This window comes from Platichthys flesus, chromosome 19 (genome assembly GCF_949316205.1).
Source record: "Platichthys flesus chromosome 19, fPlaFle2.1, whole genome shotgun sequence".
NCBI classification, from domain to species: domain Eukaryota; kingdom Metazoa; phylum Chordata; class Actinopteri; order Pleuronectiformes; family Pleuronectidae; genus Platichthys; species Platichthys flesus.
In genome coordinates this window covers 899,838-920,973 of record NC_084963.1, presented here as the reverse complement: position 1 = coordinate 920,973, position 21,136 = coordinate 899,838, and the positions used below count along the sequence as shown (strand labels likewise).

Here is a 21,136-nt window from a genome sequence, read left to right as displayed (position 1 = left end):
TGATGAAATCTGAAAAATAACAAAAAGTTTAAACAATAAAGTTAAAATTCTAAATCATCTTATTTATATAGATTTTAAATATTTTATGGATTATTATCAATCATCAATAAATGATATCTACACTGAGGAAACGTCTCTGATATAAATCTTTACTCTGCAGGAGATTCATAGTTTCATTATTTTAGTTTTTATTGATTTGTTGGATAAATGTTTCCTTCAGAAAATTCAGTTAAGAGATGTTTGTTCATGACAGAATAAATATGATTAAAATATTAATAGTCAGAGTCTTGAAGCCGAAACAGTTTCTTTAATATTTTAATCATTAAATAAATGTTTATCAAGAGTTTGTGTGTAAACATGGAATCAGTCTATTTCCTGGAGTGTAAGTGTAATAGATCCTGATCCTGCAACATGTGGAGACAGATGTTGAATCATCTGATCACATGACTTCACATCTGCATTTTAATCGACAGATATTTTCCCTCTGAAAATTTAATTTTGATTTTAATATGAAAGATAAAAAGTGAAGAAACAAAGACGTTTATAAAATATGATCAAAGAAAATAGAAGAGAAACAAAGAGTTCAGAAAAAATTATACATGATGACTTATTTAAAATATATTTTCATCCTGTTTAATTTTATAAGAATAAATCTGAGGTTTAAATTTAAAGAAAATTAAAATAAAACTGTGTATAAAACTAAGAGCTGATGGATTTTTACGGCAGATAATAAATACACATGTGTCCTCTCTGAATTATTTTAAAATATCAGATTTCCAGATGAACAGATAAAGATAAAATCTGTTCTTTTACTTCAGTTATTTAATCTTACAATCTTTTTATTTAAATTCAAACTGGAGTAAAATTAAACAAAAGCAGGAAAACACGAGTTTAATACAGAAGTGGAAACAAATGAAAAATGAGTTTTTGTATTATGAGTAATTTTCACAGGCTGGAAACTGAAACTGTTTTATCTGATGATAGAAAAATATAAAAGAGAATCGAAACATCAAACAAATATAAATCTCATTATAATTACGGGTTTGAATTCATCTTTTTAGCTTTGTTCTTTTGTTATCATTTATTTTTTCTTTATCTACTCATTTAAATTTCTGCAGTTTCTCTCTGTTCAGATTCATGTTGTCATGTTGTCATGTTCCTGTTATGTGTGTTTGTGTCTTAAATTGAAACTGTTGAATAGGAGGTTGGATGAAGAACGTGAATCCTCTTCTTCATCATTTCTTACTTTCCTTTCTTTCTATTGTAAAATTCTATTCACGTCGTCTTGGAGTCGATGAATTCATCTTCACATCAAACAACTCGATGATGACATCGTTTTAAAATTACATCAATAAAAGATAAATCAATACATAAATAAAAGTTTGTGTGTGTGTGTGTATGTGTGTGTGTGTGGCTGTCCAGTAAATAAAGATCCAGGTCCAGTTTAAAAACACATTTATAAACAGATAATAACATTTTAAACTGAATATCTGCTTCATTTTAAAGCGTCACATGATCTGGACTGAGTCAACTGTGATCCCGCGCTGCCTCCTGCTGGTGAAAACACGTCGTTGCACACAGGACGTCAGGAGGAGAGAAGGATCTGAGCTGTTTGATCTTATTTAAAGTTCTCACGTCGTTACTGACGAGGAGTCGGGGTCGTCCATGTTGCTCTGTCCCGTGATGATGCTGCTGTATTTCTTCTGCTGCTCCTCCTTCAGAGAATCCTTCACCTTCCCTCGTTTCAATCCTCCGTCCCTGAGAAGAAGAACGAGGAGGAGGAGGAGGAGGAGGAGGAGGAGGAGAAGAAGAAGGAGGAGGAGGAGGAGGAGGAGGAGGAGGAGGAGGAGGAGGAGGAGGAGGAGGAGGAGAAGAAGAAGAAGAAACATCTGTTTGAGTTCACAGCTTCAGAAGGAGAACGAGCTGAGCCTCCTCGTTCTGCAGTGATCTGAGTTCTGGTGGCTCCTCACCAGTCCAGGTCCAGGAGACCCCCCCGATGGGCCACAGCAGATTTCACTCTGTTTGCAAACTGAGCAGCGTCCTCTCCCTCCTGCTCAGGCCGCCATGGACACACAGATATTAGTGTTATAGAATGTTTACATGAGAACATGTAGAGCAACAATGTTCCTTCAACTCATTGATTGTTAAAGTTATTAAACCAGTGAGTCCTGAAGAAGTTCAGTTACTGTTTTCATACTGAATCTATAAATCAGGAAATTGAAACGTAGTAAATCTCTCATACGGAATCTATTTTTATTTATTTTAAAATCCGATGAATCTTTGTCTGGACGGATGAGGTGTTTTGGAGGCGGGGCTTCGTACCTGTATGGTCATGGGGGGGAGGTACCACACGTTGACGACGATGGCCCAGCTGGTCATCATGCGGAGCAGGTAACTCACCATGTTGTATTTACTGCTGTTCCAGAAGGCGTCTCCGAACCGAGGGTCGTACTGAAGCACAGAGATCTGAGGTCACACTCAAACGTTCTGATGAAGTTCTGATGAAGTTCTGATGAAGTTCTGATGAAGTTCTGAGGTTCTGATGCTTCAGGTTCTGTTGTCATGTCTAATTCACTGTGTGTGTGTTTGTGGTGAAACGTGATGTTGTGGTTCGGACCTTGATGGCGACCGGGTGGATGGTTCCTCCGATTTCAAAGCTTCCTTTCTTAAACATCATGACCGACGTGTTGTTGATGCAAGTTCCTGTTTGACAGAGAGAAACAGGAAGTCGTTATCACCCCCCCCCTCACATGACTGGCGGCCGAGCGGCGTGGAGCAAACTGACCTTCAGGAAATATCAGGATGGGAAGTTTGTTCTTTGCTGCGACGTGAGCTCTGAGCCTGAAGAGACAGGAAGAGACAGGAAGAGACAGGAAGAGACAGGAAGAGACAGGAAGAGACGGGAAGAGACAGGAAGAGAGGGGAAGAGACGGGAAGAGACAGGAAGAGACAGAAAGAGACAGGAAGAGAGGGGAAGAGACAGGAAGAGACGGGAAGAGACGGGAAGAGACAGGAAGAGAAGGGAAGAGACGGGAAGAGACAGGAAGAGACAGGAAGAGACAGGGAGAGACAGGAAGAGACAGGAAGAGACGGGAAGAGACAGGAAGAGACAGGAAGAGACGGGAAGAGACGGGAAGAGACGGGAAGAGACGGGAAGAGACAGGAAGAGACAGGAAGAGACAGGAAGAGACAGGAACAGACGGGAAGAGACAGGAAGAGACAGGAAGAGACAGAAAGAGACGGGAAGAGACAGGAAGAGACAGGAAGAGACGGGAAGAGACGGGAAGAGACGGGAAGAGACGGGAAGAGACAGAAAGAGACGGGAAGAGACAGAAAGAGACGGGAAGAGACGGGAAGAGACGGGAAGAGACGGGAAGAGACGGGAAGAGACGGGAAGAGACGGGAAGAGACAGGAAGAGACAGGAAGAGACAGGAAGAGACAGGAAGAGACGTGAAGAGACGGGAAGAGACGGGAAGAGACGGGAAGAGACAGGAAGAGACAGAAAGAAACAGGAAGAGACAGGAAGAGACGTGAAGAGACGGGAAGAGACGGGAAGAGACGGGAAGAGACAGGAAGAGACGGGAAGAGACGGGAAGAGACAGGAAGAGACAGGAAGAGACGGGAAGAGACGGGAAGAGACGGGAAGAGACGGGAAGAGACAGGAAGAGACAGGGAGAGACAGGAAGAGACAGGAACAGACGGGAAGAGACAGGAAGAGACAGGAAGAGACAGAAAGAGACGGGAAGAGACAGGAAGAGACAGGAAGAGACGGGAAGAACCGGGAAGAGACGGGAAGAGACGGGAAGAGACAGGAAGAGACGGGAAGAGACAAGAAGAGACAGGAAGAGACGGGAAGAGACGGGAAGAGACGGGAAGAGACAGGAAGAGACGGGAAGAGACAAGAAGAGACAGGAAGAGACGGGAAGAGACGGGAAGAGACGGGAAGAGACGGGAAGAGACAGAAAGAGACGGGAAGAGACAGAAAGAGACGGGAAGAGACGGGAAGAGACGGGAAGAGACGGGAAGAGACAGGAAGAGACAGGAAGAGACGGGAAGAGACGGGAAGAGACAGGAAGAGACAGGAAGAGACAGAAAGAGACAGGAAGAGACAGGAAGAGACGGGAAGAGACGGGAAGAGACAGGAAGAGACAGGAAGAGACAGAAAGAGACAGGAAGAGGTATTCATGAGTCCTCGTCCATCGTCACAACAACCAGGACAAACAGGAAACAGACGAACAACAGAAAAAGAGTTTTTCATTTCTACATATTTCAGAGTTGTGACTTTAACCTGTTGGTCACCGCGTGGCGGTCCCTCATCTCCGACCTCTCGAACCAAACGTGGGGACACGACCTGACCATCGACCTCTGAAGGACCCCCATCAGACCGCCGTGAACCTGGCCCACCTGAGGACGACAGGAAGCACCGAGCCGTGACATCACTTCCTCAGCGCGCCGAGTCACTGTACAGACGACACTCACCATCGCGTAGCAGCCGTCATTGGCCAGAATCACCACGTCGATCGGAGTCGTGTGATTGGACACACAGATTCCTCCTTTCTGAGGCCGGTTGTCTCTGGAGACACAAGAAGTAATCAGATACTTTACTTCAGTAAAAGTACAACAACAGCAAAGACTAAAAAAATACTAAGTCCGGCACTCTGACGTTTACCAGGGTGAATTATTATTATTTATATTTGTGTAACTTCACATCGTTACAGTGCCACAGTAATGATGATGAAGTATTTTCTATATTGTGTGTCGTGTATTTCTAGATTCCTTCATATTTCTCAGTACTTTCTGGATTTCTCAGTTCATGGATTCAAGTGAAAATCTCTCTGTAGACAAACCGGCTGTAACTTCCCCTGTGAAAGTAAAGTTCTACTACAAGTACACATGTACTGAAAGTTCCTCCAGGTACTGAAGTGTACTGGGTTCTTCTCCTGACGTGTGGATCAGGATGGAACCAGTGCTCCCACTGACCTGTTGTGATAGTGGACGGTCGCCGACAAACCTCTGGCACAGATTCTGTAGCAGGTCACATGAACCAGTTCACTGAGCCACGTCTTCACACTGACACACACACACACACACACAACACGGATGAACTTTACAACATGTTAATCAACACACTGGAAACTGAGTTGTTGTTGTCGTACCTGCTTTCAGGCAGAAATCCGACCAGAGTCGTTCCGATCACGAGCCACGAGAGTCCGATGACGGTGAGAGTGATTCTGCAGGAACATGAGAGATGAACGTCTGGGACCAGAATCATAAAGTGTTGATATGACACCTTATTATTAATATTGATAAAGGTCACTGACCTGAGAGGGAAGAGGACGCCGTAACGCACGAAGACGCCGAGGCCCCAGATGACGGTGAGGCGGAGGCTGATGTAGCGGAAGTTGTGGTTGGTGCGTGTGAGGAGGTTCCAGGAGGCGAGCTCCTCGGAGGAGAAGCGCTGCGTCACCTGGTCGTCCACGATGCTCTCCACGCCCTCCTTGTAGAAGAAGAGGGCGTCGCTCAGGGAGAACTCCGCCCCTGCCGGCGCCATCTCCTCCTCCATCGAGCCGCCCACCCGCTCAATGATCCCTGGGAGACACCTGAGTTCAGACTTTACTAAGAACTCAGAAAGATTCTAACTCACATCTTGTGGTGATGAGGTAATTAACAGAGTCTGTTCAGTGATCGTGAAGCTGGTGAGGTTTTTACTTTGGTCCTTGTCCCATCTGATTACATGGAGGAGGAGGGGTTTGTGAGTAATACTGCAGTCAGCCACCAGGGGGCGATCCAGATGACAAGCTCCTTGAAAGAGACGACGACTTCCAGTTATCTCCTGATTAAATTCAGTTAACTTTAATTAACGTCTCACAAAGGAACATGTGACACACGTGTTAAATCCTCCAGTTGAATGAGAACAGGTTTTAAATCAGTTTCTGTTTCGACTCGTTAACTGACGGAGAAACTTTACTGCTTTGTTACAGGACGATGAAACTGAGTTGTTCAGTTTAGTTTGTGTTGTTTGTGTGTCACGTGACCACATGTGAGAAACGGTCTGAGGTCACGAGGACGACGACCTCCAGCATTTAACCCTTCATGAACCAGCAGCTCCACAAACACTGACACACGGCTGCTGCATGTCAACATACAAACCTGTGTTTTTATATGTAACAGCTAAACTGTGTGTGTGTGTGTGTGCATGTGTGTGTGTGTGCGTGTGCGTGTGTGTGTGCATGTGTTTGTGTGCGTGTGGTTGTGTGTGTCGTCTGTTCGGTCAAACTTATATAATCTGCTGCTGTTGCATCATCACCCTGAAACGAGCCATGTGGTTTGAACCCCGACATCATAGGTCCGAGCCGACCAATGGGAAGCTCCCTCACACACACAGTCACATGACCTGAGTGCAGCCGGACGGCATGTGCTGAGTCATTTACACATGATCCTGATACTAATGAAAAATAATCACTTCATATATAATATATATATATATTAGTTATTTGGGTTCTAAACCCAAAGTTATTCAGGAAATTAAGATATTTAAACTTTTGGAGAAGAGACTTTTTTGAGTTGCAAGTTGGACGACCTGTTGACACTGGAGCGTCGGACGTCTTGACGCCATCTGGAGAGTGGTGCATCTTGGGTAGTGTAGGCTAACAGGAGCCTGATGAAGCCCTGTGTGAATCTTACAGGTGATAAACATGTGAGCTGACGGACTCACCGTTGGGCAGAGGCACGGGGACGCTCGGCTGCTCCTGGCGTCCTCTCTGGATCCGTAACGTCGCCCACTAGGAACACACCGAGACACACACTCGGTAAAGATGAAGACGACAAAGTGTCTGAATGTAAAAACACGACAACAGACCGGAGGCTGAGAGTGGACCGTGCTTCAAGTTACCTCCAGGATCTTGACCAGGATCTGGATGTAGACGCTGGTGACGCCCAGCGAGAGGCCGCACATGGCCGGCAGCATGATGAAGAAAACCACCACGAACATCCACGCCTGGAAAACGCCCACAGCCACGGCCCAGAGGTCGTCCATCACCACAGGAGGTCACTGATCTGTGGCTCCGAGGTCACCTCATCCTCTCACACTGAAACACAATAGAAGGACTGAGCCGGTTCTCCAGGGGATGAATTCTGAAGCATTTTCATCTAGCGCCACCATCAGGTCAAACTTTGAATCGTCCGATACTGAAATTCCTCATCAGCTGTTAGGTCCCTAAAAACTTTTAAATATTGAATCTTTGTCTGTTTCTGTTTAATTTAATTTGTCAGTATTTCTGAGGGAGAATCAAACACAAACAAATTATTTATTTTTACAAACTAAATAATTCACACAGAACCGGAGGATTTTTCTTCAAATGACTAAACACAAATATTTTCACATGAGAAGCTGAAAAGTGACTTTAAAAAACCTCTGCTCACATATCCACCAATAATAAACAATAATTAAACAGAATATGAACTAAATACAGCTATGAATAAAGTTAATAAACAGTACTTTTACCTTTTGTTGACACTTCTGCAGGATTTTAACTTTATTATATAACGGTATTTTTACTTGAATCTGAGAGAATAGTTCTCTGTGTTCAGAGTTCTCTGTAAAACGTTAAGTACTTAAACTTTAAATAATAGAAGTACTTTACGTAACACGAAGTGACGAGTACTCGCTCCAGCTCCCCTGTACTCGAGTAGAAGTACTCGAGTAGATGCTCAGTCTAACGGTGATGTTGAGATTAAACCGAACGAACTGATTTAAACTGATAAACAAGAGAAACAACACGAACTAAAGCACGTGATTATTTATTTACCTTTTTTCAGACGAGACGAGAAAAAACAATCTGCTGGTCCACTGCCACAGACCACGCCCCCTGCTGCTGCGTCACCCTGACGTGCTGACGTAGACTCCGTGCGCTGCCGTGACGCTCGTTAAATCAGGTTAGCAGTTAGCATCGCGTTAGCTGCAGGTCCACAGTGGTTTAGCTGCAGGCTAGCTTAGCAGGGGGTTAGCAGCAGGTCCCCAGTAGGCTAGCTGCAGGTTAGCATCACAAACAACATGGCGGAGCCCACAGTTCGTGTTTCCGGGATCGTTTTATCTTCTTTAATGTTTCAGCACCTGAACAGTGACTCGGACGCGGTGAGGAACACGTTGATGGGATGAAGGTGTTTTAATGAGCGAAGCAACAACACGTGACTGAACGGACTGGTTGTGGTTCGAGCTTCATTAGATGAACTGGTTCTGTGAGGAGCTGCAGGAACTGGAATCTGGATCTGATGCTTCATTCTGCAAATGTTTAATTCAATAAAAGATTCTTACATCAGTAAATATCGTTTCAAATAACTCAAAACTCAACAAAACTGTAGAAACTTAAATCACGAGATGCTGGTTCGTCCCTTTTTATCTAGTTTAATGTTTTTCTCTAATTCTACAGCTGAATCATTAAAACTGAGACTTCAATAAATTTCAGTAAAGTCCAGTACCTGTGTCAGAGCTTCACGTTCAGTCCTGAACCTCAGGGATCAGTCCGGTGGAGAGTTGGGGATGAGGCTGTTGGATCTAATCCCATCTGTCTGGTGTGTGTCTGCAGGAGGGACTGGTCCTGGGTCAGAGCAGCGTGGAGGAGCAGGTGACCATCAGTGACTCTCAGGCTGATCACATCCACATCGAGGAGATCTACAGTCAGTTCTCTGTGTTAACCTTCGTCCCTTTGACAGGAGTGTTTGTTCTTCAGTGAAGAGCCTGAACTCTTCTTCCTCTGCTGAAAAGTAAATCTTTCATTTCTGCCACAGATGTTCAGAAGCACATGACCTGTCCCAGGCTGAGCAGGTGAGTTTCTGCAGATTCATTCACTCGGTTGTGTTAATGTTAAACTGTTTAACTTTCTGTTTGTGAAGTTTTTACAACAGTGTTGGAGACGTGAACATGGAGGAGCTACACAAAGTCCTTGCAAACAACAAGCAGGTAAGAAACCACCGAGTGTTGGACGTGGATTAGAACCAGCAGTGTCCGGTCTGATGATGTCATGCACCTGCAGGAGGACGTGATTGGCTGGTACAGACAGCGACGGAACTCGGATCAACGGATGACGTTCAGAGAAAAGATCGTCCACGAGAACCTGAAGACGTGTCTGTCCAACCCTCACATGCTGTTTGTGCTGCTGACGCCCGGGAAGCTGACGTCTGCGGGCGCCACCCACCGGACGGAGTACGCTGCCTTCATCTCCCGCAGCAGGTGAGGCCACGCCTTCAATATGACAATGATTTCCTGGTTTGATTGATTAGAAATATATCTTTCACTTTATTCACTTATTTTATCAGACAAAACATTTATTCTCTTATATGATAAAAAACATTGAAACTAAAACCAACAAATATTTGATGTTCAATGTTTCTTCGCCTGTGAAGGACGTTCCTCAACGTTCGCGTCCTGGTCACTAACCTGGGTTTACTGGAGCAGCTGGCGTACTGGAAGGTGTCCACTTCCTGTTCAGCAGCAGGTTATAACCTCACCATGAAGAAACACGGGTACGACCTCGGACGCACACCTGCACGTCTCCATCACGTCTACAACACGTCTACATCACGTCACGTCTACATCACGTCTACATCACGTCACGTCTACATCACGTCTACATCACATCACGTCTACATCACGTCTACATCACGTCACATCTACGTCACATCTACATCACGTCTACATCACATCACGTCACGTCTACATCACATCACGTCTACATCACGTCTACATCACATCACGTCTACAACACGTCTACATCACGTCACGTCTACGTCACGTCTACATCACGTCACGTCTACATCACATCACGTCACGTCTACATCACATCACGTCACGTCTACATCACATCACGTCTACATCACATCACGTCTACGTCACGTCTACATCACATCACGTCACGTCTACATCACATCACGTCTACATCACATCACGTCTACATCACATCACGTCTACATCACGTCTACATCACGTCACGTCTACATCACGTCTACATCACGTCACGTCTACGTCACGTCTACATCACGTCTACATCACATCACGTCACGTCTACATCACATCACGTCTACATCGTGTCTACATCACATCACGTCTACATCACATCACGTCTATGTCACGTCTACATCACGTCACGTCTACATCACGTCTACATCACGTCACGTCTACGTCACATCTACATCACGTCTACATCACATCACATCACGTCTACATCACATCACGTCTACATCACGTCTACATCACATCACGTCTACATCACGTCTACATCACATCACGTCAAGTCTACATCACATCACGTCTACATCACGTCTACATCACATCACGTCTACATCACGTCTACATCACATCACGTCTACATCACATCACGTCTATATCACGTCAACATCACATCACGTCTACATCACGTCTAGTCTACATCATGTCTACATCACGTCATGTCTAAATCAAATCAAGTCTACATCACGTCACGTCTACATCACGTCATGTCTACATCACGTCTACATCACGTCTAGTCTACATCACGTCACGTCTACATCACGTCTAGTCTACATCACGTCTACATCACGTCACGTCTACATCACGTCACGTCTACATCACGTCATGTCTAAATCACATCACGTCTACATCACGTCATGTCTAAATCACATCACGTCTACATCACGTCATGTCTACATCATGTCACGTCTACATCACGTCTAGTCTACATCACGTCTACATCACGTCATGTCTAAATCACATCACGTCTACATCACGTCACGTCTACATCACGTCTACATCACGTCATGTCTAAATCACATCACGTCTACATCACGTCATGTCTACATCACGTCTAGTCTACATCACGTCTACATCACGTCATGTCTAAATCACATCACGTCTACATCACGTCACGTCTACATCACGTCTACATCACGTCATGTCTAAATCACAAAACGTCTACATCACGTCATGTCTACATCATGTCACGTCTACATCACGTAATGTCTACTTCACATCACGTCTACATCACGTCATGTCTAAATCACATCACGTCTACATCACGTCATGTCTACATCACGTCTACATAACGTCTACATCACGTCTACATCACGTCACGTCTACATCACGTCACATCTACATCACGTCTACGTCACGTCTACATCACGTCACGTCTACATCACGTCATGTCTACATCACGTAATGTCTACGTCACGTCTACATCACGTCATGTCTACATCACGTCATGTCTACATCACGTCTACATCACGTCTACATCACGTCTATGTCACGTCTACATCACCTCATGTCTACATCACGTCTACATCACGTCTACATCACGTCTACGTCACGTCTACATCACGTCACATCTACATCACATCTACATCACGTCACATCTACATCACGTCTACGTCACGTCTACATCACGTCATGTCTACATCACGTCTACATCACGTCTACGTCACGTCTATAACGTTGACTTCTCTCCCGGTTGTCGCAGGTCGAGTTTCTTCTCCTCCAACGGGCTCCTGAGAGAAGTCAATGAAGTGAATAAAATGAACGACTCTCTGCAGTTGGAGCTGCAGGTGAGAACCAGAGGAAACCGAGCCGGTGGTTTGAGGAACACGTGTGACTCGTATTGAACTCCTTCATGTTTCCGTGTGTGGGACAGAAAGCGTGCAGAGACGTGGAGGAGAGCGAGAGTCTTCTGGAGGCGCTGCAGGCCGAGGTCTCAGCGCTGAGGAGGAGAGTCCGGGAGAAGCGGCAGAACCAAGAGGGAAAAGGTCGTTTCTCAGTTCATAAAACATTTGATGCACAGCGGAGATGTTCAGAAACTCATCTTTGTGTGTTTGTCTATTTGCAGAACCCGTCAGCGATCCGTCTGAGCACAGGAACAACCTGCTGCTCCGCCAGGCGCTCACCGCTCTGTTCGCCAGCTCGCCCCTCTTCCACACACAGACTCTTACTCTGGAGGCGTTTCCTGTTCCTGTCGTCTGCGGCGCCAAACACGATGAGCGCGTTTCCACGATCTCAAAGTGCGACGCTCCCGACTCCAGAAAGACAAACTGTCGGAAGAGGCCGAGAGCGGAAACACAGGAGCAGCAGGTCCTGACTGGAGCACACGCCTGGTTCTAATGGTCACATGACTCTGATGTCACTACATGTTTGGAAGCAGCTGATTGGATCCTGACAATGAACAGTTTGATTTGTTGAGTCTAAAATGCTGAAATGTTCATTGTGAAGAGAAAATAATGTTTTATTATACTGTACAAATGATAAATGTTCAGGTTACTCTGTTAATTTTTTCTAAATACATTTGTTAACATAATGAAAATGTGTTATTTTAACTTATTGTCATAGTTCAGTTCCTAAGATGTTATTACACAGTTTTTAAACTTCACATTGGTTCAGTTTGTTCAATGTGAAGAAAACATCTCGATGAGGTGAACGACAAAAAACTGACGACAAAAGTCCAATAATTAACAGTTTTTAATTCACAAACACACAAACACACAATCATACAGACACGGTTCCGTCCCCTAATGCAGATGTTTGATGCCACAGATGTTGGGATCCTTCATGAACTGTGGGTGTTTGTGAGTCACCGACATGAAACCTGCAGGAAAGAGTCGTTTGAATTAAATCTGAGAAGCTTTAGTGACATCTAGTGGTGAATTTAAATATAACAACCGACTGAACCCCGTGGACAGGAGCTGTTTTCAGACATGAACTCAGTCAAATGTTGTCGGGACATGTTATGGCATCTCCTTGTTATTCCCAAGTTGACGTCTTCTACGTGTACGGCTCCTCTTCTTCATCCTGAGATGTTTGTGTTCTTCCAGTTTAACGTCCGTCACGTGTTAGAAACCTCGTCCACTCGCTCAAAGAAGCTCCCACACGTTGTCCTGCTGGTTCCTCACATGGACTCACTCTGACATGTTACACACATTTTACTAAGAGGCTGAAGGGAGGTCCAGAACATGTCCAGAGACACTGACTCTGACATTTGTTCTCACACACAAAACCTTCAGAACGAGTCAGGAACATGTGAGGAACACGTCAGGAACACATCAGGAACACATGAGGAACACATCAGTGGTTCAGTTCATGTCTGAAAACAGCTTCAGTAACACGAGTGAACAGAATCTTACCCATGGAGTGAGCTTTCTTTATGGCCTTGGAGATTTCCTTCTGTTTTCTTCCACACAAACCTGAAGAATCAGAGCGAAGACGAGTCACAGATCTGATCTCAGATCAATCACGTGACATCACGTCGATCACGTGACATCACATGGATCACCTGACGTCACTGACACTCACCTGTGATGTGTCGGCCGTAGATCCGTCCTGTGTGAGGGGAGATGAACTGAGACAGCAGCTGTAGGACAAGTAGACGTGTTAGTGACATGACACATTCACGCACACAGACACACAAACAGGTGTCACTCACCTGGATGTTCTTGAAATCCACCTGCACGTTACACAGGACACATCCGGTCTGAGCCTCTTTAAACGGATTTTCCATCTTCACGAGCTGACGACATGAACACAAACATCATCACGTGGTTAAACTGAATGCATGACGTATAACCTGAGGTTCCTGTCGTGAATGACATCACTCACCACGTCATCTTTCCGTTGGACCACGTTTGACGTCACACTCCTCAAACCTACAGAGACAGATGTCACAATCAGTCTCCTTGCAGGGCTAGTTAGCATTAGCATTAACTGGAAGTAAACAGACATTTGATTTGAAAACGTAACAAACGGCGTCACATTCACACAGAAACTTCACGTTGAGTTGATCTTACTCGTGTGTCCATGTTGAGATAAAATCGAGTTTAACCGCAGCGACAATCTCAGAGGGAACATGTTGACCTGACACCGGAAGTGAAGCGGTCCGACCTGTGAGAGGGTCCGGCGCGTCCGTGAGGAGGGAGTGTTAGTTCCTACCTCTTCGTTAGTCTGTTGTGGGTTTTTAATATAATATAATAATAAAATGATTAATTTAAACATAAAGATTCAGACACTTTATGCTGCACAGTTATTAGTATGATTTCAATTAGGTATTTGATATTAACAATTTTGTTTTTGTTCTAACATAAGAAACAACTGAATTCAAACCTGAAACAACACAAAGATTTTACACCAGATATAATTTTATCTTAATTACAGCTGCATCTACAGATAAAACATATTTAGAAGATTTTCATTATGTTAATAAATCGATTTATTTATTTATATAAGTAAAGTCTCTGAAAATATCCTTGAGTTATTTACGTCATCGTTAGGTCTCGTTACTGTAATCGAGTAATAAAGTTACTTCCTACGGTCGCAGCTAAAGTAACAGAAACTGTTTCTGTTTGATAAACAGAACGTTTATAAACAACCGGAAGTGACGGAGGGGCTTCTCTCTTGTTGACACTGCTTCGTGCTGATCTCTGAGCGGCTGTTTGCTCCAGTTTCACTGGAGTTCAAACTTTATCATCGATTTTATATCGAATCGTTTCTGTGACAAACTTTCAAACGTTTATCGAACATCTGTAAACATTTGTTTAAAGTGACGAGTTCACGAGCTGAAGCAGTCGAGAGGAGCTAACACCGGCTAACGTCTGTTAGCATCATTCATCTGAACGGAAAGGAGGCTTCGTGTGTGTGCGTGTAGCTTCCTGTCTGTAGCTGTAGGGTTTGTTCAGCAGCTGTTTAACATGGAACATGACCGGCGATGAACTGCGGAGATAGAGATATCAAAATAAGACGAGTTTCCGGTAGGAAGAGGTCGAGAGATGGAGCTCAGAGTCACATGACCCCTGCCAGGAAGAGAGGAGGAGGAGGAGGAGGAGGAGGAGGAGGAGGAGGAGGAGACACATGTTCCACCAACAGGAGGGTCAACAGCATCATGGCTCAACCTGCTGAGGTGAGAAGATCAGAGAGACACATCCTCAGATACTTGATCAGTAGTCTGATCTGGAATCAGATCCCTGTGCAGTCAGCTGACAGGAGAGGTCGTCTGTTTGACGTGTGAACTGAACGCTCTCTTGTGTCTCTCGTCTCTTGTCTCCTGTCTCCTGTCTCCTGTCTTGTGTCTCTTGTCTCCTGTCTCTTGTGTCTCTCGTCTCCTGTCTCCTGTCTCTTGTGTCTCTCGTCTCCTGTCTCCTGTCTCCTGTCTCTTGTCTCTTGTCTCTTGTCTCCTGTCTCTCGTGTCTCTCGTGTCTCTCTTGTCTCTTGTCTCTTGTTGCAGTTCTGCAGCGACACGGAGGACCTGTTTGGAGACTACGACAGTCTCCTGGAGGACAGCTCGCTCCTGGGGAAGCTCGAGGACGCAGAGCGGGACGAGAGACGGCGTGAGCTCCAGATCGTGGCCGCGGATCAGCCGGACCTCGCCGCTCCGCCACCGCCCGAAGACGGCGTCCAGAAGCGCTCCTGCCAAGATGTCCTCACAGACTCCATCTTGGACGTCCTGGGGGACGAACCCTTCGAGGACTTACCTTTCAGCCAGTTTCAGTTTGAAGAACAGATCGGTGAAGGTGTGAAGAGGAACAAGCTGCAGGACGGAGACAAAACTTCAACTCCTTCTAGAAACGCAGGAGACAGTGGACACAGGAGGACGTCTGGGGCCGGGACAGACAGACGCACAGACGATAGAACCAGGAGCCGAGCGAGGAGGAGCGTGACGGATCAGCTGAAGAGGACGATGCTCTGTAACGCTGCCGCTCCGTCCAGCGTCTGTCGCTCTGTCGGGATGAAGGAGGCCGTGGTGACCGAGGAGATCAGCGTGGCCAGGCAGGCCATGGAGACGGTGTCCTCGGAGACGAGCGACCTGGGCCCGTTCTTTGGACTCCCCTCCAAAGTAAAAGACCTGATGTACAGGCTGAGAGGAATCAAGAGCTTATATGGTGACGGACGGTTTCATTATGGATTCATCAGGTCGAGTGAACCAGTTAAAACAAAACGTCTTGACGAAGAAGACGAGTTCAGATCTCGTGTTCGTTTCATGTTCTCACTTGAAACGATGAATCCAACACTTTGAGATCAATGTTTACAAGAAATACAAATATTCAATAACCCACAAACAATAACAAATATTGAAATTAAGAAATATAACAATAAGAATTAATAGAACATGATTAAAAAAGGAGGATAAGCAGAGATCAACAGACCAGTGTGAATCAGAAACCGGGATTTATTTCCAAGTATGTTTACGATGTTTGTAAAATAAGACATTTGAAGATGTCACCTTTAGCTCTAGTGAGACTTTTCTCACCCTTTATGGTAAATGATCCTCATGGAAACATGTAAACCAGCTTTAGAGGGGTCGGCAGGAGGATTCTGTTTTATTCCTTCAAGCCTCTGACGCTCGGTTGTTCCTCGTCTGTCTCAGATTGGCAGGAGACGTGTCTGAACCTCGACTGTGTTCAGCAGCGGAAGAATCTGATCTACTCTCTTCCGACCAGCGGAGGGAAAACTCTGGTGGCAGAGATCCTCATCCTCCGAGAGCTGCTGTGCAGGAAGAAGGACTGTCTGTTCATCCTGCCTTACATCTCACTGGTGCAGGAGAAGGTACTGGTTTGGGTTCAGACCGAAGAACGACGGATCCATTGGTTCATTTTAGTTCTGGTAGATGATCACGTCGAGGGAGTAACATGTTTTGTTGAATCAGCATTTAGACCAACTGTCTGATTAGAGAGAGTTGATGACTGTAGCTTGAAACTGCAGATGATCGTGTCGTGGAGATGATGTTATTGTTGTCGGCAGTGAAGAGCAGAGGACTGAGGATGGAGCCTTGTGGGACTCCTTTCCTAAACTCCACGGACTCACTCTGTGGATGTTTCAGGTGCGCGGGTTGGCGAGCTTGGGCCTGGAGCTGGACTTCATGGTGGAGGAGTACGCCGGCAGTAAGGGCCGGTTTCCTCCGGTGAAGCAGAGAAACCAGACGTCACTTTACATCTCGACGATAGAGAAAGGCCACGGCCTGGTGAACTCTCTGATCGAGTGCGGCCGGCTGGATAACGTCGGCCTGGTGGTGGTGGATGAGGTAAAACTTTAGATAGAAGGAGTTTGACGTGTCGAGATGTTCTGAGGTTTGATGGAAGCCGTTTTTCTTCGTGTGCAGCTTCACATGTTGGGTGATGGAAGCAGAGGAGCTGTCATTGAAATGACTCTGGCTAAAGTTCTGTACATGAGCAGTAAGTGTCTTATTTCATTTCTTTTTTATTATCAATGCATTAAATTAATAATGCTCCTGATTTATTTTCCAGAGAAGACTCAGATTATTGGCATGAGCGCCACCTTGGGAAACATCAGGGACCTGCAGACGTTTTTAAAGGCTGAAAATTACACAAATGACTTCAGACCTGTGAGTGATTTTCAACGTGTGTCAATGAAGCTGATGTGTTGTGATGATGACGTTCTTCAGATGTGAAGATTTAATCTTCCTCTTTCAGGTCCAGTTGAAAGAATACGTCAAACTGAACGACACGATCTATGAAGTGGACCCGAAGGAGGAGGACTGCTTCAGGTTCTCACGTCTCCTCAACTATAAGGTAAACACAGGTTTCACATTTACATGTTGTAGTTGTCATGTTCACTCTCAGTGCACAACTACACAACAGAGACACACACATACAAATAATTCAACCTCTACTCGTGAAGTGAGGCCAAGACAGACGAGTCTGAAACTGGCGTTCTGTGTAGTGACCAGCAGGGGGCGACTCCTCTGGTAGTTTCTATAGAAAGTGACTCTTCTTCTTCTCACTTTATAAAGTCAGTAACATTCAGGAGTTTCTGTCTCAGTCTCTAGTTTCAAGCAGTCTTCAAACAGCTGATGATCATTTAGTGAATTATGATCATTTAGAGTCAAACAGACCATAAAGCACCAGATGTGTTGGGGGGGGGGTTTGATTGACAGCTAGTATAGTTTATTGATATTTGAAGATGAGTTCTAGGTCTGCTCTCTCGTGTCTCTCAGTATTCCAGCTCGATGCAGAAGATGGACCCGGACCACATCATCGCTCTGGTGACTGAAGTCATTCCCACGCACTCGTGTCTGGTCTTCTGTCCGACCAAGAAGAACTGTGAGAACGTCGCCGGGATGATCTGTAAATATCTGAAAGAGTGAGTGAACCAGTCGTCTGTCGTGTCTGGTGCCGTCAGCAGCCACTGACTCCTTCCTCTGATCGATCAGGGAGTTCCTGCAGCACAGGCAGGAGGACAAGGCCGTCCTCCTCAGAGAGCTGAAGGACAGCGGGGACGGCTCGGTGTGTCCGGTGCTCAGGAGGACGGTGCCGTACGGCCTGGCCTACCACCACAGCGGACTGACCACCGAGGAGAGGAAGCTGGTGGAGGAGGCCTACTCCAACGGCGTGCTCTGTCTCCTGGCCTGTACCTCCACCCTCGCTGCTGGGATCAACCTCCCGGCTCGCAGGTTAGACGGATCAGTGTCTGTATATAAAGACGAGTGGTGAATGTTTAAGATTATTAATCTGTTGCCGACCTCGATGTCCAGAGTGATTCTCCGCTCGCCGTACGTGGCCGCGGACTTCCTGAAAAGGAGTCAGTACAAACAGATGGTGGGACGAGCCGGGCGAGCGGGCATCGACACAGTGGGGGAGAGTATCCTCGTCCTGCAGGACAAAGACAGGAACATGGTGCCTGGACTCACACACTACAGCCTGATCGACCCCAGAGGACTGAAGGTCGCGTCTCAAACCGATTCTTCTATTTTCAGGCTCAAACTCTGGTCTGCGCTCCGATGGAGACCTGTCGCAGTCACCTGATGCACGACGATGGAAAAGGAATCCTGAGTCTCATCCTGTCGCTCATCGGACTCAATGTAAATCCTTCTGTCTGCTCTTTCTTCTTCACGACACAGACGAGGTCAAAGAAGAAGTAAGAATCAGCTGCTCTGTTGTCAGATCACCAGCTCGATGGAGCAGGTCCGGGACTTCCTGCAGGGGACGCTGTTGTACGTGCAGCGGGAGCAGCTGTGTGCGGAGCGGAGTCTGTGGGACGTGGTGCAGCAGTGTGTGGACGTCCTGCAGGAGAAAGACCTCATCGCCGTGACCTCAGAGACACAGACGCTGCAGGTCACCAAGCTCGGAAAGGCTACGTTTAAAGGTGACGCATCATCCACGCTGAGTTTCACATCCTGAAAGTTTTATAAATGTTCAGTAGTTTACTGACGCCAGCATCATCATTTAACAGAATCTGTAGAATTCTTATTATCAGACTCACGTGAACCTGGTTTAATCAAACAGTGTGTAGTCCTTCTCTTAATTCCTGATTCTTACCTGGTTTTGAGTTGATCAGACATTCAGTAACTTCAAAATAAAAGCACTATATAATATCTAAATGACGATGCAACATTGGTCTTTAAAATAAAACCAAACAATAACTGAAGTGTAGTCACATGTTTGATGGCTGATTTCTCCGCTGTGTTGTAAGAAGATGCACGATGACATCACTGTGAGGGTCTCTGACCCCCTCAGCTTGTGATGTCACGGCTCAGTGAGTGGTTCCCTCCTCTCGTCCTCAGGCTCCGTGGACCTGAGCTGCAGTGGCGCCCTCTACCAGGACCTGTCCCGCGGCCTGGAGGGGCTGCTGCTCAACAGCTACCTGCACCTGCTCTACCTGGTGACGCCGTACGACCTGGTCGCCCAGTGCAAACCCGACTGGATGATTTACTTCAGACAGGTGTGGAGTCGATCCCGGACGCTGTGGTGATGTCGCTGTTCTTTACTCGTCTTTGTAATATTCTCAGTTGTCTCTTTCAGTTCACGCTTCTGTCCGTGGCCGAGCAGAAGATGTCTGCAGCCGTCGGCGTGCCGGAGAGTTTCGTAGCGAGAAAAGCTGCCGGACAGACGGTGAAAAACGTACGAGAGAGTTAGTGAGAGAAACCTCCCGATGGTGTTCACAGTGTTCAGGTGTGAAACCAGCTGATGTCGTCTCTCTGTGGCTGTGAGACAGAATGTGGACATGACGGTGGCGAGGCGCATGTATCTGGCTCTGGTGCTGTTCTGTCTCCTGAGGGAAACGAACCTGTGGAGTGTGGCTGACCGCTTCCAGCTGAGCCGAGGCTTCGTGCAGACGCTGCTCAGCTCCTCGTCGGCGTTCTGCTCCTGCGTCCTGCACTTCACCGAGGTACCGCCCTCATCACACCTGGATCTGCAGCAGCTGCTCTCAGACGGTGAACCTGAATAAATCTGTGTTTCCTGTGTGAGATCAGGAGCTGGAGGAGCTGTGGCCGTTCAAAGCGTTGCTGACGGAGCTGACGCGGAGGCTGAGTTACTGTGTGAGGGCGGAGCTTATCCCTCTGATGGAGGTGGTTGGAGTCATGGAGGTCAGTGATGTAAACAACATATACAATTTAGTTATGTCGTCACATAGAGTATGTTTACATGTTTGTTTTTTCCTCCAGTCACGAGCGAAGCAGCTGTACAACGCCGGCTACAAGACGCTGACTCGCCTGGCGAACGCCGACCCCGCCTTCCTGTCCAAGACGATGGAAAACCTGTCCAACAAACAGGCCAATCAGATCGTGGCCTCGGCTAAAGTGAGTTTGTCCTGGTGTCTCCACGTGAAGGTTTGAACCTGTTGGTCAACACGTGGACTGATGACCTGTCTCTGTGTCTCTGTGTCCCAGATGCTGCTGAATGAGAAGGCGGCGGCTCTTCAGGAGGAAGTGGACGACCTGCTGATGGCGCCGTTAGATCTGCCTGCTGATTTATCAGCAGAGCAACTCGTCTGAGTTTATTTATCATTAAATATTTATACATAACTTTTAGTCTCTGTCTGAACTGCTGCTGTCCGGCTTTTTATACTTTCATTGCTTTGAAATACACATTTATTTTATTAAATAAGTTTCATTAACTTCACTGTGATCATGAAGAGACGTCTGTTACTCTAAGATTCATTCTGACAAATAAATCTGTAAAACACACGTTTGACTTCTTAAAGAATCTTCTTGTGAATCCCAGGTGAGATGTTGAACGTATGAATCCAATGGAGTTTGTTAAAGTTTAAAGTTAAGGAGTCAACAACAGATAAATAAACAAAGATGGACGACGAGTCTTTGCGGTGCTGATCGTGGACTGGAGCCGTGGTATCGAGGTCCCGCCCATACATGCTCTCAACCAACCAGGAGTCAGTCT

At 46.1% G+C, this 21,136-nt stretch overlaps 4 protein-coding genes across 8 annotated transcripts; 2 read left to right on the top strand and 2 right to left on the bottom strand.

The window, feature by feature from the left end:
• Window positions 1–1,438: 1,438 nt before the first annotated feature.
• gpat3 (glycerol-3-phosphate acyltransferase 3) lies at window positions 1,439–7,952 on the bottom strand. 4 transcript variants are annotated; one of them, XM_062412531.1, is made up of 14 exons: window positions 7,810–7,952; window positions 6,894–7,089; window positions 6,717–6,783; window positions 5,711–5,803; window positions 5,323–5,590; window positions 5,158–5,232; window positions 4,982–5,071; window positions 4,481–4,574; window positions 4,290–4,405; window positions 2,786–2,841; window positions 2,618–2,703; window positions 2,323–2,451; window positions 1,971–2,050; window positions 1,439–1,758 (listed from the first exon to the last, which is right to left on the bottom strand). In XM_062412531.1, the coding sequence occupies exons 2-14, from the start codon at window positions 7,035–7,037 to the stop codon at window positions 1,632–1,634; spliced, it is 1,425 nt and encodes a 474-aa protein (XP_062268515.1). In that variant the 5' UTR covers window positions 7,038–7,089; window positions 7,810–7,952; the 3' UTR covers window positions 1,439–1,631. The 4 variants fall into 4 exon arrangements, with proteins under 4 accessions (XP_062268515.1, XP_062268518.1, XP_062268516.1 ...); XM_062412534.1 differs by lacking the exon at window positions 7,810–7,952 and adding an exon at window positions 7,645–7,783; XM_062412532.1 differs by lacking the exon at window positions 7,810–7,952 and adding an exon at window positions 7,506–7,638.
• Window positions 7,953–8,030: 78 nt separating this feature from the next.
• abraxas1 (abraxas 1, BRCA1 A complex subunit) lies at window positions 8,031–12,329 on the top strand. Of its 2 annotated transcripts, none has more exons than XM_062412537.1 (9): window positions 8,031–8,135; window positions 8,587–8,677; window positions 8,789–8,825; window positions 8,894–8,960; window positions 9,034–9,230; window positions 9,404–9,523; window positions 11,488–11,572; window positions 11,659–11,770; window positions 11,851–12,329. In XM_062412537.1, exons 1-9 carry the CDS (start codon window positions 8,055–8,057, stop codon window positions 12,120–12,122), a joined length of 1,062 nt encoding a protein of 353 aa, XP_062268521.1. In that variant the 5' UTR covers window positions 8,031–8,054; the 3' UTR covers window positions 12,123–12,329. The 2 variants fall into 2 exon arrangements, with proteins under 2 accessions (XP_062268521.1, XP_062268520.1); XM_062412536.1 differs by having other exon boundaries at window positions 8,046–8,161; window positions 11,851–12,328.
• A 129-nt stretch (window positions 12,330–12,458) lies between these two features.
• On the bottom strand, window positions 12,459–13,951 carry mrps18c (mitochondrial ribosomal protein S18C). The gene is made up of 6 exons (XM_062412538.1): window positions 13,799–13,951; window positions 13,611–13,657; window positions 13,438–13,521; window positions 13,308–13,365; window positions 13,139–13,198; window positions 12,459–12,603 (listed from the first exon to the last, which is right to left on the bottom strand). Exons 1-6 carry the CDS (start codon window positions 13,857–13,859, stop codon window positions 12,527–12,529), a joined length of 387 nt encoding a protein of 128 aa, XP_062268522.1. The 5' UTR covers window positions 13,860–13,951; the 3' UTR covers window positions 12,459–12,526.
• A 437-nt stretch (window positions 13,952–14,388) lies between these two features.
• Window positions 14,389–20,925, top strand: helq (helicase, POLQ like). Its single transcript, XM_062413012.1, has 18 exons — window positions 14,389–14,904; window positions 15,229–15,883; window positions 16,369–16,547; window positions 16,822–17,022; window positions 17,101–17,173; window positions 17,246–17,343; window positions 17,432–17,530; window positions 17,956–18,101; window positions 18,172–18,411; window positions 18,493–18,634; window positions 18,715–18,819; window positions 18,902–19,103; window positions 19,522–19,679; window positions 19,760–19,858; window positions 19,953–20,126; window positions 20,212–20,325; window positions 20,404–20,538; window positions 20,629–20,925. Exons 1-18 carry the CDS (start codon window positions 14,713–14,715, stop codon window positions 20,731–20,733), a joined length of 3,117 nt encoding a protein of 1,038 aa, XP_062268996.1. The 5' UTR covers window positions 14,389–14,712; the 3' UTR covers window positions 20,734–20,925.
• Window positions 20,926–21,136: the final 211 nt, after the last annotated feature.